The following is a 10817-nucleotide window of genomic DNA, read 5'->3' on the forward strand; positions in this document are numbered from 1 at the left end:
AAATCAGTACTCGGGGGCTGCGGCCTCTGGTACTTACACTTGTTGGCGGGTTGGCGGCACATAATTCCCACACAATCATCAGGATCTCACTTGCATTCTTGAATAGGTGCCTCAACTGTGCCATAACCTCGTCCACGCTGAGCTCCTCCGGTAACATTTGTGATGGGTCATTGATGCCGGAGTAGTTGTAACCCAGGTACACCACAGTTGTAGGGGTTGAACCTCTTCATGAAGCTGAAGGCTACCCCGACTCCTGTTAGCCCTTGCTGCTTCAGTTTGGCTATCCTATCCAGGAGCTCAGATTGTTGCAAGTAGTCTCCGTGGGAAGGCTCATCCAGCCACCTATTGTTCCAAGTCGGGCGGTGGCCTGTAAACTTCGGGAGCTTAGGCTCGTAGTTGCCGATGTAGAACCACTTCTCCTTCCACCCAGAATGTGAGTCAATCAACTCATAGTCCAAGTATAGTCTCTTCACCTTCTTCCTCATCTGGATTCCAGCCCCATCGACTACTTCAGAGTGCTCTCTCTTGGGCTGAGTTTTGATATGGAAAAACTTGCGGAAAAGCTGAGAATATGGCTGGATCCCCACAAACGCTTCACACAGATGAATAAAGATCACGGCGTGCAAAATGTTGTTGGGGTTAAGGTGCACAAGCTCAATCTTGTAGTAGTCCAGGAGGCCGTGGAAGAAGTCGGAGGCAGGCAAGACTAATCCACGCTCAATAAAATGAGAAAAGATTACCGTCTCATCGACGTATGTCTCCAGCAGCCACAGGTTGCTGAATGCACACCTCCAGTTGATGACATCCTTCTCCTGGACAAGGTTGGCTGCCACAAGTGCCTTGATATCCTCTTCCTTGAATGATGATCGTTTCCAGGCACAAGCAGGGAACAGCGGGGCAGTTTGGTTAGTCTTTCCATACTTGGGAGCCGGCAGTTGGATCTCCTTCTTTTTGTCCGCCTTCTTCTTATTGCCTTCCGCTACTTTGGATGCAGTTGCCTTCTTCCCTATCCTTATTGCCACGAGGGTCTTCTTTCGCATACACTCAGGGGCTAAGTGGTGGGGGACGGTGGCACTCGAGCTTGAGGATCGAGCAGCGGTGGCGCTAGGGCTACACTGCGGAAGTTAAAAGAGCACATGGCAAAAGTAAAACAGAAGGGATATTTTCCTCCGTTATTTATAACCGTAGCGTAGTAACAGCAACGAGATTAAAGGGAATATTCTGATTTAATGGTCCGAAGATTTTGCACCTGGTTGGCAGTTTTCATTATTTTTGGAAGAGATAAGGTTACGTTGAGCAAAGGTTGACCCTTATACCCACCAAATTAGTCGTGTAACGGCTCGGGGGCTGTGTGTCACGTCCCCATTAGCTAAAAAGTTTTTTCTCAGGTTTTAAGGGAAACGAGATGCAACTTACACATTCACCCTCAGTCTGATTCTTCGATTGAACCTAAGGCTCAAGGGCTACTCCATATGAAGTGCTACTTTCATCGCACTTTCACATAAAATTCAAGATTGAAGATTCAAGACCAAGTTAAATGAGGCTTGAGCACATTCTAGCCGCATGGCAGTACTCGAGTATGTTTGAAGACTCAACCTGATGGAGTACTCGAAGAGCACCAAAACTAGTCGGAGAAGCCTACAAAAGTACTCGGAACTGCTGCATTTGACTAAAAAGTACTCGGGGGCTTGGTGTACATACATCTATGGGCCCACTAAAAAGTTGGACTGTCCTGGATACGGGGCTGGACACCGAGACGTGTCAGACATGGAGGCTACAGTGTAGGATGATGTAGTCTACATGGCAAGGCAGAAACTAGTCGAGGATTAGGAAAATTACTTGTAACAATTAGAGTAGGACCCACCTCATCGAATCTGACTAGTATTTTTGTAAACAACCGACCTGTAACCCTGCCCCCGGCAATATAAGGTGAGGCAGGGACCCCCTCCAAAGCAATTCAATCCAAATAACACACAAGATGTAGGGTATTACACAATCTAGCGGTCCGAACCTGTCTAAATCGTGTGTTCGAGTTCACCTTCGAGTTCCTGATCTCAGCGAGCCCCGCGCACTAAACACTACTTTGGGCACCCCCCTCGGTATTTTTCCGGGTCTAAACACCGACACCTATCTCCACCGTTTTGAAAATAGTCTAAATTACCCCCTCTAATCTATATCTAAGTTGCACAAAACTCAATATAGTGTTTCCCTAATTTTCATCTAATTATCCATATAAAAATACCTAAAATTAACCCTCTAAATTTGCATTTAAATTATTATGAATAAATAACCTAAGGTGAGAGCTAAATATGAATCCCAATTGCCTACATGTGGTATTATAAAAAAAATCACAAAATACACCCAATATATTATTCTGAATTATCTATATTTTTATCATTGTTAATACAAAAAATACTAAATTAAGGTATATATATGCATGGTGACATATACATTATCGTGAAAATAGTGAGACATTCAATTCCCATTATGAGGGATATAGATTGCAGTTTAAGATTTGAACTTAAGCTTAGAGCTCTTTGATTTGAGACTCTATTGTTTGATTAAGGTCTTAAAAGTTCTAAAATCCTATGGAAGGTGTTAAATATAGTTGCATCTTTGAGGAGGTGCAAATCAATTGTGCTATTTTGTAAGGGTATATTAAATTTTTTTTGTTAATAGAAGTCGGCGTTTATATGTCAATCTCTTGTATTGATAGAATTACAACACATAACATCAACCACCGAGGCACCGAACCACACGGCGAAAGCGGTCACATGACAACAAAAATACCACTAGCCACTGCACTGGCAACCAGAGCCATCCTGCACGTTGCAGCAACAGTAGGTAAGAGGAGTAACATGATAACGAAGCCTTCAAAGGTGGAAAGGACGTCCACATACACTGACGACGCCAACCATGATTCAGCATAAGATTTTTCGACCAAAACTCCTCTAGGAAGAGGGAAACACGTCACATTGCCAAAAGTAGCATGTCAAAACTCAAAAGTAGCGATTCTTCTTTTTCAATTCTTTTTTTATACTGCCCCACCTTGAAATTCAAGGAATCCAATCCAAACGTTTAAAGTTTATTCTCAAATACAAGACATTGTAGGCACATTTGGATGACTAGGAAATGTGCGTGTGTGCGTTGCTACGGGTTAATGATACTACTTAGGTCAATCTCTATAGATTAATTGGTTCACTTGGCATTGAAAGCGAATGAATCAATTTCGTCTCTAATTCTAGTCTCTAATCAAGTTTGTGAGGACTTCGTTTTCGTTATGCTATGGACCTGTCCGTCCGCTTTTGATTCTATTGTGAGGGGGTTGGCATGGAGAAGCTTCATTCATGAGCACGACAATGGAGTAGGGGGAGAATTTGAGATTGTCACCAGCACTGTAACCATCCCTGACACTACTTGACTGCTTTACACCCCGGTATGAATTGTGCATAAGTATGAGGGGTTTTGTGTAAAAATTCTATTGGCATTATCCACGCACGCACAGCTCCATCTCCGCATCGTCGCCGCCGCTATCCTGTAAGTGTACTCATGTCTCGTCTCTCTCCCATGTCGAAAAAAATCCCCATCCCCGATCCAAGCTGCAGCTCAGCTTGCTTGTCCTGGAGCAAAGCCTCAGGCTATCAAGCGCCGCCGGCGGTCGAAACCCCGGTGTGGAGCTCTCCGGCTATGAATCCGCGGGCAGGTAGGCATATAGGTCCACTGGTGGCGGCATCACCTCTTCTCCAAAGCCGTCGGCAGCGGCGCGTTTTCTCAACGGCGGCCACAGGGACATCTTCTCTAACCCTCACCGGAAAGCGGCCGGGTCGGGCGGCCGACGGTGCACGGACAGCTTGGCGTCCAGCGAGCGCCGAGCGGTGGCCCAGCATGCAGCTGTCGGCGCGGGCGAGTGGTTCGGCGGCCAATGATGCACGCCTGCGCGGGCAGCCTTCAGCCAGCGCGTAGCGTCCTATCCTACGGCAGGTGATCTGACAAGCCTACTCGCAACTCCCACACGGCCACACTGGCCAACTTCGGGCGCCCTTCGATTCAATTTAGGCTTGAAACCATGATTTTGCCAAGAGCTCGGATTTCGGTTCGATTCAATTTATCCTCACCATGATTTTGCCAAGAGCTCGACTTGAATTTTGATTCAATTCGATTTATCTTGATCGTACGTCGTAAGTTGGGTGGGGGCGCCCGATGCGGCAACGGAGGAGTCGGAGGTGACATCAACAGTCAACGACGATTGCTGTAACGATCAATGATGTAGTGGGATTGCGGGTTCGTTAAGAAAAAGTGAGGGACTTTATTGCAAAAGTGTCATTCTGTTGGAAGAAATAACAACACTTTAATAAAGGTATATATTGTTTATTTAATTTTTTCATGGAATTGATGGAAAAAGGGTGACATTGGTGGATTAGTTTCATTTTTATTTGCAACTGCCATTAAAAATAGACAAAAAAAATGCAACTCATCACATATAACTCAAAGGTATATGCGTCTGTTGACACTTCTGAGATCTCTAGAGTAAGATCTCCGGAATAGCTCGTACGGAGGGAGTATATATTTCAAATTGTAGCTAACATTTTTAATAGCAACGGTAGAATCCAAACAAGACGACGTGTTTGGTGGTGCCAGTCCAGCTCCCCTGATCCAGCCCGTGCTTCCGGCCATTACGCCCTGATAGCAGCGCCCATCCCGCCATCCGTCGGGCACCTTGAAACGTGGCGTATCACGACGGTTGTGTCGCTGCGTGCCCGAGGCCGAAGGCTTGGGGACGCTCGTGCCGTAACGGCATCTTGGCCTCATCCCGCGCGCCCCGCGTCGCCGGCTGCTGTCGCGTTCCGCATCGCGCCGCGCCGCGCCACGTGAATTCCAAGGGTAGGGCCGTATGGGGAGCAGGGAATCAGCAGCATACGTCCCTGTCTCGCGCGTCCGTCGCCGCTCCGCGCGCGCCCAGGCTCCAGAGAGTCCAAGAGCCCAGGCGAGAGCCCCTTCCGCGCCGCGGCGGGACCTTGTGGACTGGACGCAGGCGCAGCTAGCCGATGGCAGGCACGACGGGCGGCGCCGCCGCCTCCGCTGCCACCGCGCCGGGCAAGAAGGGCGAAACACCGGCCGCCGCGCGTTCTGGTACCCCATCTCCCCTGCCTTGTGTTTCCCCTCCTCCTCTCGGTCAACCCTCTGGTCTGGTGCCGTGTGCATCGCCCGTGGCCGCCGGCGTCCACCGTGACGTGATCTTGTGGCCTGATTTCCTCAGAAAGGCGCTGCTCTGTTTTGCGCGCAATTCTGAAGCTTTCCAGGCAGGGCAGGGGCGCACGTTTGACCACCGCGGTTCTTGCCTCGCAGGCGCGCTCAAGAGGCTGCCGCTAGCTCTGCTCGTGTTCTTCGCGGCGCTGCTGTACAGCCAGATCCAGCCGCCGCCGTCCAAGGTCCCCGGCGCGCCGGGCGGGCCTCCGGTGACCGCGCCCAGAACGAGGCTCAGGGACGGCAGGCACCTGGCGTACCTGGAATCCGGCGTCCCCAAGGAGGAGGCCAGGTACAAGATCATCTTTGTCCACGGCTTCGATTGCTGCAGATACGACGTGCTGAACGTCTCCCAGGTGCACAGATACGAGCGGTTTCTCTTGTCAACCGATAAATTACTCTGGAAAACCTTTTGCTTCTTTTGACACAGCAGCAATCCGCTTTTACCTGCTTTTTGAGAAAGGCGTTTTGACTTTGTGATGACGAGCTGTTGGGAATTGGTGCAGGGGCTGTTGCAGGAGCTGGGCATCTACCTGCTGTCGTTCGACCGGCCCGGGTACGCCGAGAGCGAAGCCCACCCGGCCCGGACGGAGAAGAGCATCGCCCTCGACATTGCGGAGCTCGCCGACAACCTCCAGCTCGGCCCCAAGTTCCATCTCATCGGCTTCTCCATGGGCGGCGAGATCATGTGGAGCTGCCTCAAATACATCCCTCACAGGTGGATCGATCATACTGGCCAACACTCTAATTCATCATGCGGTCTGCGTTCTTCAGACTTGCAGTACTGATCGATCATTTTGCACCATGAAATCGCCCGACCAGGCTCGCCGGCGTAGCGATCCTCGCCCCGGTCGGCAACTACTGGTGGTCCGGCTTCCCGGCGGACGTGGTCGAGGAGGCCTGGTACGTGCAGTTCCCGCAGGACCAGCGCGCAGTCTGGGTCGCCCACCACCTGCCGTGGCTGACGCACTGGTGGAACACCCAGAACCTATTCCACAGCTCCAGCGTCAAGGGCAAGAACCCTATCATCTTGTCCAAGGAAGACATGGCTCTGTCTCAAAAGTTCTTGGACCGAACCTACAAGGCAAGACGATCGAACAGCCAGCATCGCATGGCTTGAGCCTCGGGCCATGATCGATCCATCTCTGACTCGGATCGTGCTCTGGTTCTTGCAGGAGCAGGTCCGGCAGCTGGGCGAGCACGACTCCCTGCACCGCGACATGATGGTCGGGTTCGGGAAGTGGGGCTGGAGCCCCCTAAAGATGGAGAACCCGTTCGCCGGCGCCGGGGACGAGGTGAAGGTGCACCTGTGGCACGGCGTCGAGGACCTCTTCGTGCCGGTTCAACTGTCGCGGTACATCAGCAAAAAGCTCCCCTGGGTCATCTACCATGAGCTCCCGACGGCCGGCCACCTGTTCCCGGCCGCCGACGGGATGCCGGACGTTATCGTCAGGTCGCTGCTGCTCGGAGATGAGTGATCGGTACTTTTCTTTTCTTTTCTTTTTTTATGAGTGGTCAATATTAGTGATGCAGCTGCAGGACGACGTGTACTCGCCTTCTGCACCGTTGTACAGCTCGATCGCTCGTACAAAAATTATGGCATGAGTTGATGACTTCAGTAATAAGAATGTTGCTGATGAGTTTAGCTTAAGCTGTTTAACTACGCAATGGAATTTCTGTATTGTTGTTATTTGGTGGTTTCGCTACGACGAGTTAGCTTGGCGATATATTGACACAACATAATATTTGCAGTCACTGTCCAATCAACAAGGGTGCAGTTTGACCATTTTTTTCAACGGATTAAAAAGAATGGTTGTGGAGTGCATAACATATATGGCTAGATTGCGATGCCTAATGATTTTTATTAGAGTGTCACTGTCCAATTAATGCTAATGTCTCTTTCAAAAGCATGATTCTCAGAAATATAAGAATAGGAAAAACATAAAATTGGGGTGCGCCCGCAAATGAAATACTACATAAATCTATAACACAGAAAAAAGATACAAAACATTTATTTGGATGGACCACGCTATCCCGCGACAGGTGCCACTCCACTGCTTTGGAGCATCATAGGGTACTTAAACGTTGCTATTTATAGAAGGGGTAAACATAAATCGTTATTCAACTCCTCAACAAAAATTATAATATTTTACTTAGCTGGCATGATTGGAAAAAAATTCATGTACCGTCCCTTCCAGATGAGGTAAGTGATATGTCAGTTACGGGGAATGCTAGTATATTTTTCTTAAATGAGCATAACTCACTCATCAAGTGTCCATTTTTAATTCCGTTTGCGCCACTGTGTTTCTAGTGATGAGATCTACAAAACAAAATCCATATCCGATATGTTTCGATGTTGTTTTATATGACTGGCAACTTATGGACAAACTGTGTAGCAACTTATAAACAAAATACTGTGTAGCAACTTATAAGCAAAATAGTGGTACTATCAGTCAACTTATATGGAGGCTATGCATCAATTTATATAGAGACTATGTATCAACTTATACAACAACATTTTGTCGACTTATGTATACATGTACTATTACCTTAAATAGAACCGTATCAACATTACTTAAGTACAAATAGTGATACTTTGGCTAACAACCAATACAACAGCATTATATCAACTTATGTGTAGTTGTGCTAACAGCATAAGTTGCTACACACTTTTTACAGAAGTAGCCACTACATGTACAACATAAATTGCCGGTACAAAAAAATATTTCAAAACATATGCATGATGGATCTTGTTTTATAGACACTCCGTATGAAAGTTATAGTATTTTTAAAGAGCTGAAACAACTATTGCAAATTAGGTCATTTAAATTTCAGGTCGCAATGGAACGTTCCCCTTTAGGTTGGTCTGGATGATCTCACTCGTATATAGACCCACAACGTGACAAAAATTGATCTACCTATGCACAGATGTGGCCCATCATCGTGAGGTGATAATTTGATGAAAAACACGGTCCACACCAGTAAAAATAAAGCAGGACAAACGGGCCAGCCTCCTCGTCCGCAGGTCGCGCGGTTTGTTGCTGAGCACGACCGGTAGCGCGTTAGATTTTTCCTATTTGGATGGTGCATATGAAACCACAAGAATTCTAAGACAGATGTAAGAAAATATGAGATTGGAGCTCATGCTTATTTCCCTCCAAACTTCCCATGGAAGAACCCATTGTATAGGAATTTCAACTGAATTGGTAGGATTCAATAATCATTTGTTCCAAAGGCTCTCATACACCAGTAGAAATAGTAGCTTCCATGACGTTTTACGTGTGACGTTCCAAAACTTTATCATTGAACATGCCACATCTATGACTAAAATCTCAAGTTCATCATAGATCATCGGCGGGAGCCCTCGGCCGCTATGGAATTATGACAAAAAAACGCGCGTCATAGAACAACATCTCATATCATCACAAAATAGTGCGCCACCAACATCTCGTATCTGTGACGCAAGTAACTCATCATAGAAACGGAGGGCCACATGTAGCGTTGGGACCCATAGGTCCACTTGTGATGCCAGAGGGTCCAGCGTGTCTACGTGGCTGCCACGTGTAGCAACAAGGAGCCGCCGGTCCACGTGTCAGAGCCGTGGGTCAAATATGTCAACAAGGGGTCCACTAGAGGGTGGACCCGGTCATCCAGTTGTATGAGTGTGGGCCCAGCAGGCCGACATGGCTAACATGTCTAACTATAGGTCCCGGTTGACTGGTCCAACATGTCTACCTGGCAGCCACGTGTGGTGTCCGAGACCCAACAGTCCACGTGTCAAGGGTGTGGGTCAAATATGTAAACACGGGGTCCACTGGAGAGGTGGGACCTGGCTGTCCACGTGTACGAGTGTGGGCCACCGGGCCGACATGGCTACCACGTGTAAATGCTGGTCCCGTTGGTTGGGTCCAGGTGGTCCACATGTACGCTCAGTGGGTGCAGACGGTAGTCGTGGTAGCCACGTGTAGATGTGGGGCCTGCTTGCCCAGTCCAACATGTCCACATCGTGGGCACGTGTGATGATGGAGCCCGCAGATAATAAGGCCTCGGCCTGTTTCAAAGTCAGACCTGAGATGAAATTATCGTGGAGCCGGTCCAGGTTTGAGTGAGCCACCAGGATCCACTCGATCCGGCCCAAGAAGAGAAACAAGCCCACATTGAATAACAGGTGTCGGTGTTTAAACCTGGCAACCTATAAAGGGGGTACCCGAGGTAGTGTTTTGTGTGTGGGGCTTGCCGAAGGCTAGGAACTCGAAGGTGAACTCGAACACACAATTTAGACAGGTTCGGGCTGCTTATGCCACGTAATACCCTACGTCCTGTGTGTTAGCTGGATTGTATTGATTGATGATCGTTTGGAGGAGGTTCCTACCTCGCTTTATATTGCCGGGGGCAGGGTTACGGTCGGTTGTTGTACAAGAGTACTAGTCGGATTCGACCAGAGAGTCCTAATCTAATTGCTACGTGTAGTTTCCTAATCCTCGACTAGTCCTTGTCCTCCATGTAGACCACGTCATCCTGCATTGTAGTCTTCATGTCTTATACATCTTGGTGTACAACACCATATTGTAGGACTATCCAAGCCTCCCGGTGGGCCTATAGATGTATGGCCGACAAGCCCCCGAGTACTTTTTAGTCAAATGCAGCAGTCCCGAGTATTTCTGTAGATGTCTTCGACTAGTTTGTGGTGCTCCTTTGAGTACTCCACCGGATTGTGTCTTTGAATGTGCTCGAGTACTGCCATGCGGCTAGAAGGTGCTCAAGCCTTATTTAACTTAGTCTTGAATCTTCAACCTTAAATTTTATATGGAAGTGCGATGAAAATCGCACTCCATATGGAGTTGCCCCCGAGCCTTAGGTTGAATTGAAGAATCAGGCTAAGGGTCAATCTTATAATTTCACATCTTTTTCTCCTTAAAACCTAGAGAAAAAAACATTTGTCCAACGGGCACGTGGCACACAGCCCTCAAGCCGTTACACGACTAGTTTGGGTAATACTTAGAATCTGCGTACACATGTTAGAACCTTCACAAAATGAATATGAAAGAGAATGGGAAGCAACTATCAGCAAGAATTTTAGAAGAATGGAAGGATTTGGCATTAGCGGTTTATCATCAGCTCTTAATTCATTGTCAAGAAAAAAACAACTTCAAAGGGGGAAAGTTCAGGCAGGAAGGGGAAAAAGTCTGGCAGGGCTGCTTGTTGTGGTGAAGGTTCTAATTTATCATATTACATCCCTGAAGTTGAAGAGCTTGATGATGGAGATGATGATACGGAGTTAGAAGAGGAGCCGATACCCCTAGCAATTGAGGTGGGTTGGGGATGCTTAGAAGGAGCACTAGATATTTCCAATGCTGAGAAGGAGCACTTGATATTTTTGAAGCTTAGAAGTGCTTCTAATTTGTTCACATGCTTACAACTTCTACTTTTTGAAATCTGTAGGGCCCTATGCGGACTGGGTATAGGAAGGTCTATGCGAAGAACAGGAAAACAAGTGGTGCCATGGCTCCTAGAGGTAGACATTCCAAGAGGGTGAGGTCAATCCCACCAACAGAGGTCACTCCTGGAGCATC

At 48.0% G+C, this 10817-nt stretch overlaps 1 protein-coding gene across 1 annotated transcript; it reads left to right on the plus strand.

The window, feature by feature from the left end:
• Positions 1–4880: 4880 nt before the first annotated feature.
• Positions 4881–6895, plus strand: LOC117865112 (uncharacterized). The gene is made up of 5 exons (XM_034749230.2): positions 4881–5130; positions 5347–5600; positions 5751–5962; positions 6067–6328; positions 6420–6895. Exons 1-5 carry the CDS (start codon positions 5046–5048, stop codon positions 6720–6722), a joined length of 1116 nt encoding a protein of 371 aa, XP_034605121.1. The 5' UTR covers positions 4881–5045; the 3' UTR covers positions 6723–6895.
• The last annotated feature ends 3922 nt before the right edge of the window (positions 6896–10817 follow it).

Source organism: Setaria viridis, chromosome 7 (genome assembly GCF_005286985.2).
Source record: "Setaria viridis chromosome 7, Setaria_viridis_v4.0, whole genome shotgun sequence".
NCBI lineage: Eukaryota > Viridiplantae > Streptophyta > Magnoliopsida > Poales > Poaceae > Setaria > Setaria viridis.

Excerpts from the sequence above, each read along its gene's own strand:
- LOC117865112 (XM_034749230.2), top strand. The coding sequence starts at position 5,046 with ATGGCAGGCACGACGGGCGGCGCCGCCGCCTCCGCTGCCACCGCGCCG. Across the intron at positions 5,601-5,750 it reads ACGTGCTGAACGTCTCCCAG|GGGCTGTTGCAGGAGCTGGG; the intron begins GTGCACAGATAC and ends GAATTGGTGCAG. Across the intron at positions 5,963-6,066 it reads CTCAAATACATCCCTCACAG|GCTCGCCGGCGTAGCGATCC; the intron begins GTGGATCGATCA and ends TCGCCCGACCAG.